This window comes from Struthio camelus, chromosome 2 (genome assembly GCF_040807025.1).
Source record: "Struthio camelus isolate bStrCam1 chromosome 2, bStrCam1.hap1, whole genome shotgun sequence".
Taxonomy (NCBI): Eukaryota; Metazoa; Chordata; class Aves; order Struthioniformes; family Struthionidae; genus Struthio; species Struthio camelus.
The window spans coordinates 133,240,721-133,258,640 of record NC_090943.1 but is presented as its reverse complement, the minus strand read 5'-3'; the positions used below and the strand labels follow the sequence as shown (position 1 = coordinate 133,258,640).

The following is a 17,920-nucleotide window of genomic DNA, read 5'->3' as shown; positions in this document are numbered from 1 at the left end:
TCTCACTAGGCAAACCTCAACTAGCTTTCATCTTCGTAGTGCAGACAACAATATTAGTGAAGCTATATCGAGGTCACCCAGCAAGTTTCTATGCTGACATCCATGCTGCCACGTCTTCACCAGTGCTCATTGCTCTCACTCCAGCTAAATTCAAACTGGCACAGTTGTGGCAGCTTCATTTGCCTGTGCAGAGGTAGCTATCACTGAAGAGACGCTAAAAGGTAAACTCCTGGTGAAACCAGTGAGACCTCAGCAGACCATAAGGTCGACTTTTTCATTTTCTGCCTCAGTTTTGCCAGCTGTAAATCTAGCCTGCTTCATGGAAGTACTGTACTTAGCAGTTGGCGCTTGTACTGACCAGTGTTTTTAAGGTAGTCAAAGTATTACGTAAAGGTCAGTTTTCCAAAACTATTTTCTGTCTTTCTACAGCAATTTTCCACTCTAAAAGCATTCTTTTAAACCATGGCAAATGTCTCTGTATTAACAAAACTTACTCCTTGTATTTCCTACCTAAAACTTCAAGAAGTTGTTTTAGCTAACAACCCCATATCGCTCAGTGCAACAGAGTCTGCATACAGAGCACAGGGTTTTCCTGCACAAAAAAGTCACTGTAGAGTAGGACGGGAGTTTGGGTTTGCAAGAAACGTGGATCAGACATGACCCCACAAGCATCTTAGTTTGCCTTGCTACTTAACATTTTCCTAAAAAATTCAAAAGGCAATTCAGAAAGAACATAAAAGATGCATGTAAAATATGGCAATATTTAATTGGCATTAAAATCGATTATAAAAAAGGTAAATTAAACATGTGTGAAAAATATACCATTATTGTTACCAGTGTGATGAATATTTTCACAACACTTCTTGATGTCCTTCACAGTTCAAACACACTTACACCCAGAGTTAAACATACACAGCAAAGCAAAAGTCTAGAAAACTGCTGTGTTTTCACATTGCTATGTTCCTAAAGTTTATGTGCAATATAACTCATAGAGATTGCTATTTCCCATCAGACATTCTCAACCCAACTGGAGAGCTTTTAAGAATAAAGAATAATAAGAATATAATAAAACAGAGAATTCTCAGTTTCACTGTCTTCATAGGCAACTTCATTATTTTACACATGGAGGTGGTTGCAATCTGCTAACATTTTAAGAAAAGAATGTTAGATATGGTCAAAATGAGATTCAAAGGTGCCCTTTATAGCCCAAAACTGTAGTAAACTGAGTGCTGTAGTAAAAAAATTTGACTTATTATAAATTCAATAATTTAATTTGACACTATTTTTTTCCTCTTTTCATAAAATACAAATATAAGCTTGTACTCCAAACAAAAAATAAAACTAAAAAAAGGCAAAAGTTTGCTTATATTATTATTGTAGTTGCTGGCACCATGATCTATCCCAATTAGACCTTAAAGAAATGTACTCTCCTATTATCCGAATGTGTTTTTGGAAATGGCAATCAACAAAATATTCTAACATGAACAAGTGTTTCTAAGTGCTAATTATTCATGGTATCACTTGCTGATTGGTGCCTGCGGCCATGAAAATTTATTTCTAGGCTGTATTTACAGTAAAACCAAAAGTGCTTAGTGGCAAGTAGCTTAATCAAATTTAAGAACAGCAGACAGATAACATAGGACATTTTTTTTTGCTTTAATCCTCTCATTTGGTTTTGAAACATAAGGCCCTGTTCACTTCATTTAAGTCTCACAATGACTGGAAGCCTGATCAATCTGTCTTATGTCTTCTTAGGGTGAAACTGCAATTGAGTGGAAGCAACAGATGAACAAAGCCCACATTCAAATCTGTAGCTCATTAAAATAACGTTAAAATAGGGTAAAATCGCAATTGTAAGTGAATTGTAGTTGGCTTCTTTCAGCGACACACATTTGATAAATAAACCATACATTCATTGGCCCTGAACCTCTGTTTTTTTAAGGAAATTTAAATGAATGACTCAGCTTTTTTGATCTTCAGACAGTTTTGAAAACATTTATGAAATAAAGCTTAAAAAATAGGTCAAGGGCTGTTTCCTACAGGCCAAAGAGCTAATGGGATACGATCTGTCAAATCCCATAATCAATTCACATTCTGATACAGAAACTTAGAAAGCTGCACGTTTACAAGAGACATATTGTAAAACAGCTTCTACAGAGAAAAAAAGAAGTATTGTTAATTTGCTTTAAGCTCACAAGCTAGCCAACATTTCAAAGAACAGATTAAAAAAAAATACTTAAGAAAGCAGCCTCCATGTCAATTAAGGTTACGGTGACTTTAAAAATGAGAGAATCTCAGTTTGGAAGAAATCTGCAGTCATCAAGTTTAAGAGCCTGCAGGTATTGATCCCTGGCCATCCTGTTCAGAAACCTAGACACCTCAGGTTTCCACCTCAGAACAAGGGCAGAAGTTAGCCTGGTTTGGATACCTATTTTTATGCTAGCTTTCCCTCAAGACCATCAACGATACTAACCAGAAATGCTGGGACACACCATTTCCCATTCGGCCGGAAACGAGGTTACAGCTCCACTGCCACCAGCAGCAAAGACCCGGCCCTATAACGATCCAGTCACAGACACGATGCAGGGTAGTACAGGTACTTCTGTATTCCGGCAATCCACATCCTTCCCTTCGGCTTTCATTCTTAAACTTGTAAAAAGACCCAGCACCATGGTAATTAAGTGAACAGCTCTGACAGGGTTAGAAACACAGTGGAAGAGAGCACCTATAGTCTCAAGCTGACCCTGGATAAGCAGAGTCACATCCCTGCAATATTTATTAATTCTTGTGCAGCTGTAACAGTTTCAGATCCAAGTAAGTGGACCCCCAGTAAGCTGGATAAAGCTCTGGGGCAGCGGTGTCTGCAACAGGAACCTCTGCACAGCACGCATACCCTCAAGGTGGAATGGGACAGTTACCCTCCTCTCTTTCTGGCCTTTTTGTTTTGTTTCCCAGAAAAGCTCTTCTTTGTGCTTTCCAGGGAGAAGATAACAAAACATACAGCTTTGTCTCATGAACAAAAACCATGTACTGGAGGATAAAAAGAATCACAAAGAATCATTATTAAAGAATGTCAGTTTATTCTAGGGGCACTTCCCCCAATATTCCGGGGGAATAATCGCTTTCCAGTGGGATAGTCTCAATTGTTATTGTTCTTTTACAAATTCGCAGTGGAGAACATAGAGAGACTGGAGGGCATGTCAGCATTTGGAATAAGCTATTCCAAATGCGATCCTTGACACAAAAGCAGCAGGCCATCCTTTTAAAGATGAGCAAGAAAACAATTCCTATTCTAAAGCCAACATACGCCTCAACACCTGGGTCATCCAAAAACTAAATCCATTCCCTGTTTGCTCTCCTGCACCTTTGGGGATATCACTCCACACTGCTCACGGACTCTGTGCTGATTACACTTGTTTTACATTTTGGAGGCTCGCTGAAACTGCGATAACAACGTAGGTTAACTTTCCTTAAATGAAAACAGCAGGCATCCTAATCACCCTCCATATCCCATACAGGTACTGGAAAGCAGCATTCCTAGTGCCGATTCAGGTGCATAAGATCTGCCTCTCTCTCTAGCAGTATCTGTCTCCATCTCCTTGGATCGCAGAGGGACAACTTCAGTCTTCACTTAAACGGGTCAGGTGTACAAAGTTAGGAGAGGTGAATATGTATCTTGCTTATCTTTAAATGAAATGTGAAATGAAGCGTATGCCCCAGGATGGCTTTAGTTTGGTACACAGTGGCATGCTAACAGCTTCCAGCCTGTACGCCATGTACCAGTGATGACAATACCCTGCTTCTAACTGCACATGTGGGATCTGGCTTCAGATTATATTTAGGTATCTGAATATAGATATCTAAAAATGCCCTGCCTAACCCCCTTACAGCTACCAGTACTGTCAGTGGAGCTCAGAAAGTGATTTACTTCACCCTAAAGTAGGCAAGTGGGGCTCAAATTAGTGGCCTCAAGATAGGGGTCTGGTACCATGAGGGTACCATGGCCTTCGCGTGTTCACACAGAGCTGCCAGGTCTGACACGGGACCCAAGGGAGAATTGTAGCCTTCTGGATCAACAGCTGGGGGCCATGCAGGAGAGACATCTATATTTAGGAGAACGAGTGGTGCCCTTTGTTACAGCATGAGTTTAAATAATTTCCACAAAGCCATTAGCAGCTCGGGACAGTCCCCTTCCAGGGAGAACAGGCACAGTACAAAACAACCCCAGAACTGCTCTGAATGACCGTTTGTACTAACCTGAGGCTGAGAGGGGCAATGCACCAAGTTACAAATACACCCAAATGAAGGGGTCTGTGTATGCGTTAGATGGAAGCTACGGATAACACTCGATGAAACATAATTGTACAATGAGAATGAATCCTAAGTTCTGCTAACTAAGCTACTTCTTAACTACAGGGAGATATACGAGAAAAAAATAAACGGGAACTAGAAAAGGAAGAGGAACATAATAGAAGCAACTCTACTGACGAGCAGGACTTTCAGAGGAAGCACTGGCTGAGGTCCATTACCAAATTGCCAATGAAGCCAAATCCCAGGAAGGAGGAATGCTTAAAATTGGACATAACACATAGACTATCTGAAGCAGAACAGTATTCCCACTTCCTCATGTGACAGCAGTGAATTAACTGTTTAATAAAGCATAAACTTTGACTGTGATCTGACAATATCTAAACAACATCAACACCCATTTAACAACAGTTACTGAGACAATGGTAACCATTTTTACCCCCCCTCCCCTTAATATACGCCACATGATGGTGGTTCCCCTAAAGGTAAATCATTCAGTCTAATCAAAGAGTATACATCAATTCAGTTGCTCGTGCAGTGTCTGCAAGTAAATTCTTTTAAGGGTTTTTCTATTACAGGCAATAGGAGACTTAAGTCAACTCCATTAACGCTTATGTAGATCTTTCATAAGATTAAGAAAAAAGTAAATTTTACTTTTAAGCTTCTTTAAACAAGGCTTAATAATACCCTGTTTTTTAAAATTATGCCAAATATTTACTTTAACAGAAATGCTGTCCATTGGTCATGATTGTACTTGAATCGTCCCCATGTTATGTTATTACATGGCATTTCTCACCAATATTTTATAATATATTTCTTGTGTGATTACTGCAAAAGAGGAATTGGCTTTGAAACGGAGAAAAAAGTAGAGGTAAATATCTATCAGTTAAAAACAAAGGGATGGTAGCAGTGTGTTTTTGACCTACACTGTTTAAGATTCTGGAACCAAACTGAAATTCACAACATCATTTCATATTCGTTTCTTGCATAAATTGTTAATTTAGCCTTATTATTGTCATTAAACTTTGATTCACTCATTGCTGGAACGACAGAGTTAATGTGTCATTAAAGAAGAAAGCCTTTACCGTAATTGAAGGCAGAGTACACAGTCCTTAGTTGATACCAATGCACACCATGCAGGCATAGTAAGGACTGACTGTGCAGTATTTGTCTACAGCACTGCATATCAAATTTATTAGATAATCTAAACACAAAAGTTTCTACATGTTGAGAAATGTAACAGGATCTAGTTTCCCAAATATAAAACTCATACAGCAACTGAAAGGACAGTTACTCCTCTGAATAAAATATGAGAAAGCTACTTGAAAGCCACCCTCATTTGAGGAAAACACAAATAACTCTCATTTTGCAGTTCTGTTTTAAGGACTCATGCCACTCAGTAACAACAGAGTTACTGCAATGCGGCATAGAAAACAACTCAGTAACTGATTTCACTCGTTTGGAATTGAACCACAGACAGTTTAAGATATGAAATAAATAATGCAATATCAAAATACACTTAAGGCAAATAATAGTAGGGAGAAGGTATTTTCTCAACTGACTGAAATACGTGACTTGGTAAACACCTAAAGTAGAATTTTAGGAGTGTCCCGGGGCAAAGATTCTTATGGGATCTTCAGTAATCATAAGCAGTCTCCTTCCGAAAAAGATAAATCTGCAAGAAAGTGGGACAATTTTTCTCAGCGTGAATGGGTCCAAGTCTCTTGGCTTATGCTTGAAAAGAAGCTGGGCCTGTTGGGACTAACAAGATTCTGATTAGCAAACTTTCAGAAATGAAAATTCTACATGCTAAATTGCTGTATAAACTGTTTCTTGTGACTTACAATGTCCACAAAGCGCGACTGAACTTAAAAAGATTAAAACTTAAGAAGAGTAGTCTGCTTTGAAAAGCTCACTATGCTAATTTTTGTTGAAATAAACGCAGCTTTTGAACACATCACAAGTGGCTCTGTGTGATTATGCCCATTTCTTTCTAATGACAATAGTGAAGAAAAGTGATCCTAAGTTGCTACAGACCTCTAGATATGTTCAAGTTTCGAAAAAAATCTTAAAGGAGGTAATTAGACATTTAGAAACCAGAAAATGCGCAACAGGTTTACCAGAGTATATCATATTACATCATTCTGAAAACTTCTTTCTAATAGAGAAGCAATATTTTAGATAAAAAAGAAAAAAACAGTTAAGTCCAATACACCTGGAATTCAGCATAGCATTCAACAGCCACTGTCAGTTAAAGTTGAGACCATATTAACAAAGCAAGTGGCTAAGAAAGGTAGTGGATTACACAGAAAAAAAAGACTGATTGAGACAGGAAGGAGATTACTTGTGAAGTTCTTCAGTGACTGGTTTCAGTATTAGTTGGGTTTAGTACTTTCATTAAGAAATTATGAACTATATGCTAATGAGAACAGGAAGTCGGGAGGCACTGATAATAAGGAGAAGGACTGGAAATCTCAAAGAAGAAATCTGGGACCACAGTAATGGAAATGGAAGATTTTTTAGCCTCAACCTAGAGGTCACATGACTCAGGACAGAAAAAAGAACTTCTGCTAGGTGCAAGGGCTCTGCAACTGAAAACATAAGAGGAGAAGGACCTACATCTACTACTTTCTTACACAATGATTAATGAGATGCAGAAACACAACAGTCCTATCAATCTGAGTATTTTCAATAGAAATAGGGAAGCATTTGTATCACCCCCTATAAAGCTCTGATGAAACTTCACCTTGAATTTCAAGGACAATTACTGGACAATTCTGGGTATCAGGTTCAAAAATCAAAAGATGAATTCAAATGGAAGAGGAATAAGAACAGTTCCCAGGAGAGCATGCTTAAGGAAACTGGTTTATTTAGCAGAGTAAAATTAAGGGTTCCTAAAAATATACTGCAAAGAAGTGGAGGGTAGAAACAGCAGAGTGATTCAAGCTGGAACAAAAATGTTGGCGCAAAAGTGTTGTTGTAAATTACCTATGAATTCATTCAGATTAGAGGTAAGATGTCTAATTTTTGTTTAGCTTTTCCTTTCTTTCTCTTTCCTAATCAACTACAAGAACAATGCCTGTGATCAAAAGTCACGAAACTTGTTTGTGACAGAGATTCCTATTCATGCACTTAACTTTACAAGGTGAGTCCTTAAAAAAAGACAAAAAACTAGCAAATAAACAACCTTACTAATGTTTTGAAACTTTTAATGAAATGACAATTTGCCACAGTAAAAATGGAAATTAAATCTCTGTAAGAGAAGTCCTTCCACGTCACAGATCAGGCTTCATAAATTAGATGTCTTGTCACAGAAGTTTTGAGTTTATGTGCCAAATTGGGGGTAGCAGGCAGACCTGATTTCCCGCAGTGGTGAAAACCTGTCTCTGACAGAAATCCATGGGTGCTGTGAGGAGTCTTAACAATCTGACAGTTAAAAACGTGACCCACCTTCAAAAAATAAGCATATGGCTTTCAGCACCCAATTTTGACAACATTTTGTCCTTATTCCAACTTTGTGCCAAGTTCTCTAACTGTACTAAATTTTTGCCTAACATATTATTCACCTTATGAATGGATGTTAATCAGCATCATGTCAAAATGTTACTTTGGGAGCCAAATTTTAGCCAGAAAAAGGAGATGGCTTAAAGAAAAACTTTTTAGTGGATTATTACAAAAAATTTTAGAACAAAAAATATCTCCTTAATTGGGAAGGAGAAAAAAAGGTATATTAACATGCATGTATTTTTATACTGAGAACTTTAAAATCCTAGTAGGAACAAAGCACAATGAGCTTTATTTCTGTGTGGCCACCCAAGAAAACGTTATGCTAGGTTATAATTTTCCTGTCTCCATTAGTATTTAAAAATGCAACAGATACTTGAATCATCCTTCACTCCAAAAAGAAACTCCCACTTTTTTTCTCCTCTAATAAAAACACAGCTAAATAATGTTAAAACACACACACACACACACAATGGCTGTAATTCCATATTACGGTTTAAATCTGCCTCTTTCACAATCCATGCCCAGATCAGGAAATGAATGGCAATCATGGGGACACCAGGTTGACCAAACTAGAGTTTAATTTAGTTCTGAGACCATATGCAAATGATTACCTCTAGATAACTGCAGCATAAAAACACAGCCCTACGTCTATAGCCAATTCCACCTCCAGGGAATTTCTCTAATGAAAATTGATCATAGGAAAAGGTAAAAATGTAATATAGTAGTGAAATATTTTTCCAAGGCACTGATTTCTTTCTATCCATGTATTTATACTGCTCTTCATCATAAGCACGATAAACAAACACTGATATTCTGTAACTCCTGCTTGTGTAATTTCTGTTGAAGTAAAGTGGCTTCATGAGCTGCACTCAGTAAAAACTCTGGATTTTACTCAACAATAATTTCATGCAGCCAATATTTAGCAAAATTGAATAGCACTGGAAGTAGGCACAGGAATCAATCACAGAAGGCATAAAAAAGGAGCATAATAAAAGCCTATGTCCAGAAAGCTGCCTAAGAGCAAACAAAAAAGTAAGAGAAGGAAGCTGCTAAGGCTGGTGCTTCCAGGAAGGGAATGTGCCTTACTAATATTTTGTACAGCGCACTGCACACAGCAGAAATCACACTTAAACTGATGACTTTGGCCTCCATCATAACGTAAGATGAGATAAGAACAACGTGGAGGCTGAAGCTAATGGTGGGACTTTAAGCAGATTTTCGCAGGTGCTACAAAGAACTATCAGATAGTGAAAAAAGACTTCCACGATACCTTCACTCCACCTTTTCCAGAAAGTGAAGATAGCACGTGTCTTGGCTTCTCATCATCCCTGAACTTTGCTGGTGGTGCAGCTTCTCCCTCTGTCTCTCTCCTGCTCAGAGGTTTGGTCCTCTGGCAACCAATGAGGAGGTGTCTGATACATTTTTTTTCTTAACTTTATGGCAAGGATTACACTTTGTTAATACTGCTAGACATATATGATAGCTGTCAAGCTGGTGAGTTGTTTTAACACTTAGAGAACTGGCTCTGAAACAGTCAGGTAGCAAACTGCTAATGAAAAAGATAAGAAGACGAGTCAAATCAAACATGCTACGCTGTCTGTCTTAATGTTGCTTGGTGTGTCTGGAGAGAAAAAGAAGTCTTCCTACTGACCACACTGTTCCTCCAAATTCATTTGTACACGATCCTCACCATCTAGTACCCAAGTGCCTTCCTGTAATTCAGTAACTGACCAGACTAACATCTCTCACTGGTGGCTCATTCTCCATCCTGCTGAGACAGGGAGAGAACTGAACATACAGTGTTTTGTAAGCATTTGAGGATTTATTCCTCCTAATCACCTTTAACTTTTTCCTGTGGAATTATCTGCCAGATTCCCAGGTGTTCTTCTGATGTATGCACTATGTGTACTAGTTTCTTAAGAGCAATATACTTTATTACGTAATAGAAGGTAATGCTTAGGAGTGTTGTAGATTCTGTATGTGCTTGAAAATGAATACACCTTTTTATGCAGAATTTTTCTCCTCACTCAGGAAAGTGGCCATTACTTGAAACTACCAAGATTTTTTGCTTTACCAAGTCCTTTTCTCCAAATCAACTGCATGATCCAAGCGCAGACTTCATTTTTAAAAATTCTAGAAATAAAAGCCAAACCAGAGGTGCACCATCTTACCATCTGAACACCATCTTACTCAAAGAAATAAATGAGTGCATTTTCTTCATCGGAAAAAAATTCATTATTTGGAGCGACTAGACATGTATGCCTCAGGTGGAACCATTTTGAAAGCTAAAATAATTCAGACAAGAAGGAAGCCAAAGACGGGAGTGTTCATATTCAGTGTTAAGAAAACAACTCCCGAACAAGTTAATAATGGTGCAAGAGTAAAAGGACAATGTCACAATTTTTACTTACATTTTATCACTTTTCACAAGGAGGCCATACGGAGTTGACACTAGTTTAAGTTATGGTGGGATGTCCCTTTACGAAACCGTGAACACACACTGGAAAGAGAATACATTTCAAAAGCTACTGTAAAGCTCTGAAATGAAACACGTTGCAGCTGGTGCAGGTGATCATGTTTTAATACATGCTGCTCTCCTATTCTTGCTTCCTTCCCTCCTACATGCACAAACACATCATTGTTAATTTTGAAAATACATATCCCTGAGTTTATTCCCTGTGCAGATTCTTTGCTACCTCATAATTCCCATCTGTGAATCTTCGAGAGATGGAAAACAGATTATTAAACAAAGAAATACATATTAAGCTTTACATGGCTCTGTGATGACTTTGAAAGAAAGTAGCCCCCAACTACAGCTGTTGACAATTACAACGTTTACTAAAGCATAATTATGACTTGACTGCAAGTTTAGATTTTGTAATATCGAAAATAAACAAAAAGATGCATCTATGTATTGTAATTGGCTGATCATACAAATAGTTATTAAATATAAACACATATGCTTTTGTAGATTTGTTAGAAAGATTCGTTAATTGCTTAATGGAAGATGTCTTTCAGATACTAATTCCTTCATTTAGTTCAACAGATTAAATTTTATATGAGGAGATATTAGCATGCATGCAATGAAGTGACAAGGACAACTAAAAAGCTTAAAATGTTAATGGATGAAGTGTAGCTTTCTCAGTTACTCTAAACTAAAAGCTATAATCTTCATTACATGCACTGAAGATCATCTTTTCCTCTGCTTTCTGCAGAGATAAGACAGCTATATTTAACACAGAAATGAACGCCACAATATGTTTTGATTCAGCTGCTGTACTTTCATCATCATAAATAAATTATGAAAACTTTGAACGGTGCATGAATGATTTTGCATAAAAAACAACAACAAAAGTGCAATTAATTTTTATAGAAGAGAAAATTGATAGTTGACATCCAAGCAAATCGTTCCTATATTTCACTGCAGTAGCTTTAGATAATTATCTTCTTGATAAGCTCTCTTTGCAATCTGCATGTAGAAAAAAATGAAACAATTGACTCAATTCCTAACGAAGGCTCTACAGGGTTAATTTCAACAATTGCTGTAAAAAGCAAATTACTAGCAATACCAACAGTCCAAAGCCTTCATTTTTGCTGTAAACCAGAGTTCAATCTGGCATAATCTTTTCTTTTTCCCCAGTAGGGTGCAGGGAGCCCTCTAGCTTCCATGTGGGTTTCCTACTGTGGTACATATTGGCCAGCATACAGCTGCTCTAAACAACTATTTGCATCTACAATGCGGTCATCCCACCACCTTCTTTTCAGATCAATATGATTGGTACAAACAATAGTTTGATTTTGATTGCTCTATAGTACGCTTGGGTAGAGCCTCTGAATGCAAGTGAATCGCTCGGAAACAATGGGCTGGTTCATCATCCAAAGCGTCCCTTTTCAAACAGCTGCCTCTGCCACACTCACCCTGACAAACGTCCAGAAAAACAGATGGTTTCAGCATTCATGGGCAGTTTAGTGAAAGCCCCAGAGTCAACTATTCAAGACATTTTATCATCTATCTGATAACAGAGCAGTGCTTGCTGATAAAAATTAAAAATACATTTAAAAATTCTATTAATTCACACCCACATACAGCTCTCCTCACACACACAAAAAGACTTTCCAATTTCCTGTAACATTATGAAGTGCAAGTACAGATAGTAAGTTCAAATGCTGTAGGAAGCTTCATTCTCAATTCAATTTCACGGAATATCCACGTTAATGTGACAAATGACAATCAGTGGCTAATTTCACATATCACACGTACAGCAATACCCACAAACACAAGCAATGAATTAGTAACTGAAAGCCAACTTCAGCTTTGAACTTCCTGGGTTTTGCTGTGGATTAAACCAAGTCCTGCTATGTAGCGTGGGTACACTGGAGAGAGACAGAGATTTTTTGCTCGTTTCTCTCAGGCGAGCACGCAACGTTTTCCAGGTACTGTATTAGGAAAGGCCCAAGACGAGGAGTGATACCAATTCTGCTAGTACCTACGGACAATCAAATCATTTCCACTCCGATCACGGGCACCAGCAGCCTCAAAGACAGAAAAACCGCCGTGTGCCGTACAAGAAAGTCAAGAGTCGCCACAAAGGGACTCTGTGTCCTGCTCCCTGAACACCAGGGGCTGCGCGGCGACTTGGGCTGGTCTCCCCAGAGAGGAGAACGGCTCGAAGCATGGCTACAAACGGGGCTACTTGCTCCACAGGCCGCAAAGCCTCACCCAGGCATAACGTGCTGTCTTGGCCCCCTGTTACCATTTGCAAGACGTACAAATATTTACACTCGCTTCCCACATGCCCTCCGACTCAGGGAAGCTTATACCCCTCCAACCCACAGCCTAGCTCTGCTTGTTGCAGGATAGCAAGCTTTGGCTTCTAGGAGGAAAAAAAAAAAAGGAGCTTTACTTATTACGTCTTGCTTAGCAGCTTACAAAGTCTGTGATCTGCTGACCTGTTATACTTGTCCATGAACGTATGAACTTTCCACAGCAAACTCCTAAATGACACGGCATCAGTCCACTGAGCTGACTGCTACACAGTTGATATGGATATGCTTACTTTAATTGTGCTTTCCAGTGCAGTACATGGGATTGAATCCTGCAAGTGCTGGAAACTTTTTTTGGTAGGTAAATATACATATATATGTGTGTCACACAGTTCTGAAGAAAAGCAGAAAAATAAAAAGCAAGAGTCAGCAATCATTTCTGCCAATGCTTTAATATCTGAATAATGTAATTCAGCAGATAGATTTTAGGAGCTAAAAAATAAGCTAAAAAAACCTGTAAATGTGGAGTTATTTCTTAAAAAGAAGAAGAAATAAAATTTTGCTACCATTCTACTGCATTTCAGTTGAGGAAAAAAAATACTCTGGATTCAATTAGAAATCCCAATTTCTCCAAACTTTACAGGAAAGAAACTCATAGAATCTTGAAGGATGGTACCAATCTGTCAAAATGATTATGCTAAAATCCACGTTGTCACACAAAAAATAAGCACCATGCATCAACTAGTTTTTCTCTGCAGTGCTAATGATGGCAGTTTTGAACACTACTTTGTTATTTCTCCAGTAGTTATCTTCCCTATTGCCACACTTGCAATGAGAAATCCTTTTAAGTCATTCTAAGTACGATAGCTATAAAAATGCCTCTGCTATGACATCAACTAATCATGACTTAGATGAATATCAGATAGCTAATATTACAGATATTATTACCATATAGCCAATTATTGTCAGAACTACAAAAATACAGAGCTGCAAGAGACCTCAGGAGACTGTCTAGACCCTCCTCCTGCATAAATGGGGTAGGGGGAATAGATATTCGAGATAAACCTAATTCCTTCAACCTTTCCTGTAAGTCATGTTTGTAAAAGTCTTGATTTCCTCATGATTTCTTTTGGAAACTCTCCAATTTATCTACATCTTTCTTTATATGCAGTCCCCAAAACTGGATTGAATACTCCAGCTGAGGCCTCACCAGCACCATATGGTGCAAAATAATTACTTCCCATGTCTTACACATGACACTCCTGTTAAAGAATCCCAAAAAAGAGAGGTGCTGTATTTGCAATAGCATATCCTTTGTGAGTTATGTCTCACTTGTGATTTCCTAAAACCCCAGACACTTTCCTGCCTTCCAATTACTTCCTCATTTTGTCTTTGTGCATTTCTTTTATCTTTTCCAAGGGCTGCATTTTGCGCTTTACTGAATTTCACCTGGTCAGTTTTATCATAGCCTCTTAACAGATCCTTCTGAACTGAGCCATTCCTTCAGAGCGTTCCAATCCCCTCAGTTGTACCTGGAAAAAAACTAACGTGCATTTTCTCATTAATATTTTGAATGATGGATTAGAGAACATACTTTCCCCAGAAGAGACCAATGAGTGATGCTTCATGAGCTGCCCTTCCAGTTGGAAAGAGAACCACCGATAACTTCTCTTTGAGAACATTTTTTTCAATTGCCGTGCCGCCACTTATGGCGATTTCATCTAGGCCATATTTCTCAAGCTTGCTTATAAGAATGTCATGTTGGACAGTGTCAAAAGCCTCACTTAAGTCAAAATATATCACATCTCCTACTTCTCTCTTATCCACTAGGCCAGTTACGCTGTCAAGGAAGGAAACGAGATTGGTTTGACACAATTTGTTCTTGACAAATTCATGCTGGCTGTTTTTTATCACCTTATTATTGTCTAGGTGCTTATGAAGTGTTTTAGCATCTCTCTGGGTGATCAAACCAGGGCCAAACTGGACCTGGCAAGTGGAAAAGGAAGGAACCAGGGAATTAAAGACAAGTCCTATGCCTGACTTCCTTCAGCCCCGCCAGGTTCTTCTGTTTACATGAAACATAGTTTATGCTTTTGAAAAACAAAAACAAACAAAAACCAGTCATCTTATGTTAGGACCATCTTGCAGTTAACCACTGTCGCTGCATCACACAGTTATTACTGGAAGAATCACTTAGAAACACTTGTGCTAATTCCTGTCCAAGAAAAATCGTACTCCCACTTTCTCCAGTGAGGCTAGCACTTTGGTCTTACTTCTTGGGATGTATTACCTCAGACTTCTGCTACTCAGCTGCTTAGAGCTGACTTACCATCTCTAAATGGCACATTGCTGCAGTACGCAGACACATACTTAGATTTCTAGCACGTTTAAAGTGCTAACTACTCATTTAAATTAATAGAAGTCTTCACACTGCTTGTAGCAGGCTCTTTGAACCAGGCTTCAGGACACTACATTTATAATCTTGGCTGTTTTCCTAGCCTCTCTTCCAGTAAAGTCCTGATCTTGTTTGAGATTTTGGGTGGTACTGCAACACCAATAATAAATAAGATGGGAAAGCCGTAAATCTCACCTCAGTGCTCAGCATAAGAAGTTGGGAAAGCAGGAGATGCTTAGCCAGAAAGAAAAAAATAAAAAGAAAAAGCAGCAATCTGGGAGCATTCTCTTGCCAAAAAAAAAGAAAAAAGAAAAAAGAAAAAGAAAAAGAAAAAGAAAGTCTCTGTTTTGCTTCCAGGTTAATTTTTCTCTGGTCAGCCTTCCTGGTTCTTTTTACTTTGCCAGTGTTTGAATGAGCTCTTCCTCAGGCAGAAGTTTTTACACAAGACTAACAAGTGAACAAGTGATTCTTTTCTTCCTCCCTTGTATCCTTTCTTCTCAGGCTTCCCCTTACCTCTTCTGGCTTTTTACCCCTCTCAATCTCTAGCAAATTCACCCTCCCCCCACTGACTTCTCTCTCATCCCGGCATGCATTTTTTTCCCGTCCTACCACAGTTCCTGTTTCTTAGTTCCCTTCCAAGTCTCCTAAACATACAGGCATTCAACTAGGTGTTGAACATCATTCTGCGGTCACACCTATGTTATTTCCATTCAAATTCCCGCACTGTTTCCTTTCCTCCCATAACAAATAACTACATCACCGGTCACCCACCCATCAGGCAGCTCACAAAGCACCAAAGCGAAATAATGCAAGTAAGGCCATGGAAATATCCATTATCCAGCTTTATTCAGATGAGTGGTTTTGCAATTGCTAGGTCCCCAGTGGTCCACATACTGCTTCTAAGGATGCTGTGGTAAACAGCATTTATGCTACACTGCAGCCTATACGCACCACGTTCCTAAGTCAAAAATAAATGGATAAGCTAAAACAGTAGTAGTTCTGATTTTTTCATAACTATTTTTTATTAAATATTTTTTACAAATCTACTGACAATGAAACAACTACTCCAGATGAAAATCCTTGACCTACCATCAAGCAGACCATTCCAGTTTGTCCATTTCCTCTACAGCCCTCTTTTTTGTCCAAAATATAAGTTCTCAAAGAAGAACTTATCACCAGCTTTCATTATGCTCAGCACTAATGTAATCACAAATAGATTTGCCTTTATAAGTAACACTAATTACGATGACAGAGATTAGAGAAGTAGCATGCTTCTATTTACCTTGAGTAAACAGGATTTCTGCAAAAAAATTCACAAAAGAATTTGTGTAAGAAAATACCATTTTGTTTAAAGTCTGTTTCATTGTTACTCTGTAAAAATGGATTTTCCTCTGCTTTTGTGAAAGCCTTGCAGTCCCACACAGGAGATATAAGTCACTAAAGAGGAAAATATAACTGTAGAATTACAGAAACTGGCAAGATAACATAGAAATAGGATTATTCCCTGAAACCACTAGCTCCTTTTTTATGAAATGACTAGGTTTCAAGTTGATGTTGTCAGTGTAAGTAATCTTAAAATTTACACTACAGCAGTTTCACTACCTCAAGTCAAAGGCAGAGATTTGAAATGAGAAAGTCCTTTTCGAAAGCTCATGCGTTAAAACTTGTAAGTTATTTGTTGGCTTGATGAAGGTTATTGCATTATCTACAGAAACATCTATTTTTTCTTAAGACCCATATGGCTACAAATATTTTGGTGCAGTGGCATAAATCGTCATCACAACAGAAAAATATACCATAAAGTTCTCCTTTTTGTATCCAGTCCAAGAGCTATGAAATCCAGCCACCTAAAAGCATTAAAATTAAGTTCTGTTTTTCCACACTGAGCGTATCTCAGGAACGTAGCACTAGACCATTCAGGGGTTAAGCACAAGATTAGAATAAAGTACATCCGGTAAATTTTGTATATGATATAGGCTGCATATGGACAGTTCTTCCATCTGGCTAAAATAACTAGAACAAAGATACAAGCAGACAAAATTGCAGTTAATTTAGTAACATGCACCCACATGATAGCAAGTCCAAATTTGATTGAAATCATTTGAAGCTTCTGACATTTGCATCTCTTCAATCAGCTTGTATTTGTTATAAAGATTCATTATCTAAGTATCTGTCTGAATTGCACAAAAATATGGATATCCATTATGCTGTAGAACAACTTCAAAATTATCCTGGAGATCTGGAAGGTGTGCGCAGCATAAAATTCACCTCTTTGCCTGTAAGGCCACACTGCTATAAAAAGAATGCAAGTATTGTACAAACTTGTTTTATTTTTGGTTACAAGTGCAATTCAAGGACCTTTGTACCTTAGTCATCCATGTCAAAGCCATGGTTGTCACAAAGGTAATGTGGCACCCAAACTAAGAACTGTAAAGTTTATGAAGCTGGCGTTAATGGTCAATGTTTTTCAGAGCATCCACTTCCTCCAATAGCTGAAAGAATTTTGGATTGCATTGCAAAGTTTCTCTAGAGACATAAAGAAAGGGTAAAGTGAATGTGAACTGCGTATTTTGGGAAAAATCTTCAAAACATTTTTGATCCTAATTAAATGCGTCTATGTCAACATCAAACCATGCAAGAAAAAATAAAACTGTGAACCTACAGAAAGAAGTGGTAGATGAGATAACCCTTGCCTCTTGTTACTAACTGTTACTTACATGCGTAGCTTCTCTGCGATAAGTCTGACCATAAACATAAGTAAACTTTCACATACGTATACACATAGGCACACAGGTTAATCTAGACAAAAATTTCTAATCTTCTATAGCATCAACATATACACTTTTATTGTTCTTATTCTTCAAGAATAAATCTCATTTCAAGATCTTAAAAAGTACATATCACAGCAATACTAGCGATGTGTTTATACCGATGAGTTTCCTGAAA

The 17,920-nt window shown here is 38.1% G+C and overlaps 1 protein-coding gene across 4 annotated transcripts in view; it reads right to left on the bottom strand.

The window, feature by feature from the left end:
- The window catches only part of CYP7B1 (cytochrome P450 family 7 subfamily B member 1), a 126,547-nt gene that overhangs the window by 76,239 nt on the left and 32,388 nt on the right, over nucleotides 1–17,920 (bottom strand). Inside the window, exon 1 of one of the 4 annotated variants that reach the window (XM_009673505.2) lies at nucleotides 10,227–10,245. The exons of 2 other annotated variants lie outside the window; for them this stretch is intronic. In XM_009673505.2, the coding sequence (XP_009671800.1) occupies nucleotides 10,227–10,228 (2 nt within the window). In that variant the 5' untranslated portion in view covers nucleotides 10,229–10,245. Of the gene's footprint in view, nucleotides 1–2,473; nucleotides 2,518–10,226; nucleotides 10,246–17,920 lie in introns of those variants that run through there. One more of the 4 variants, XM_009673502.2, reaches the window with a different exon arrangement.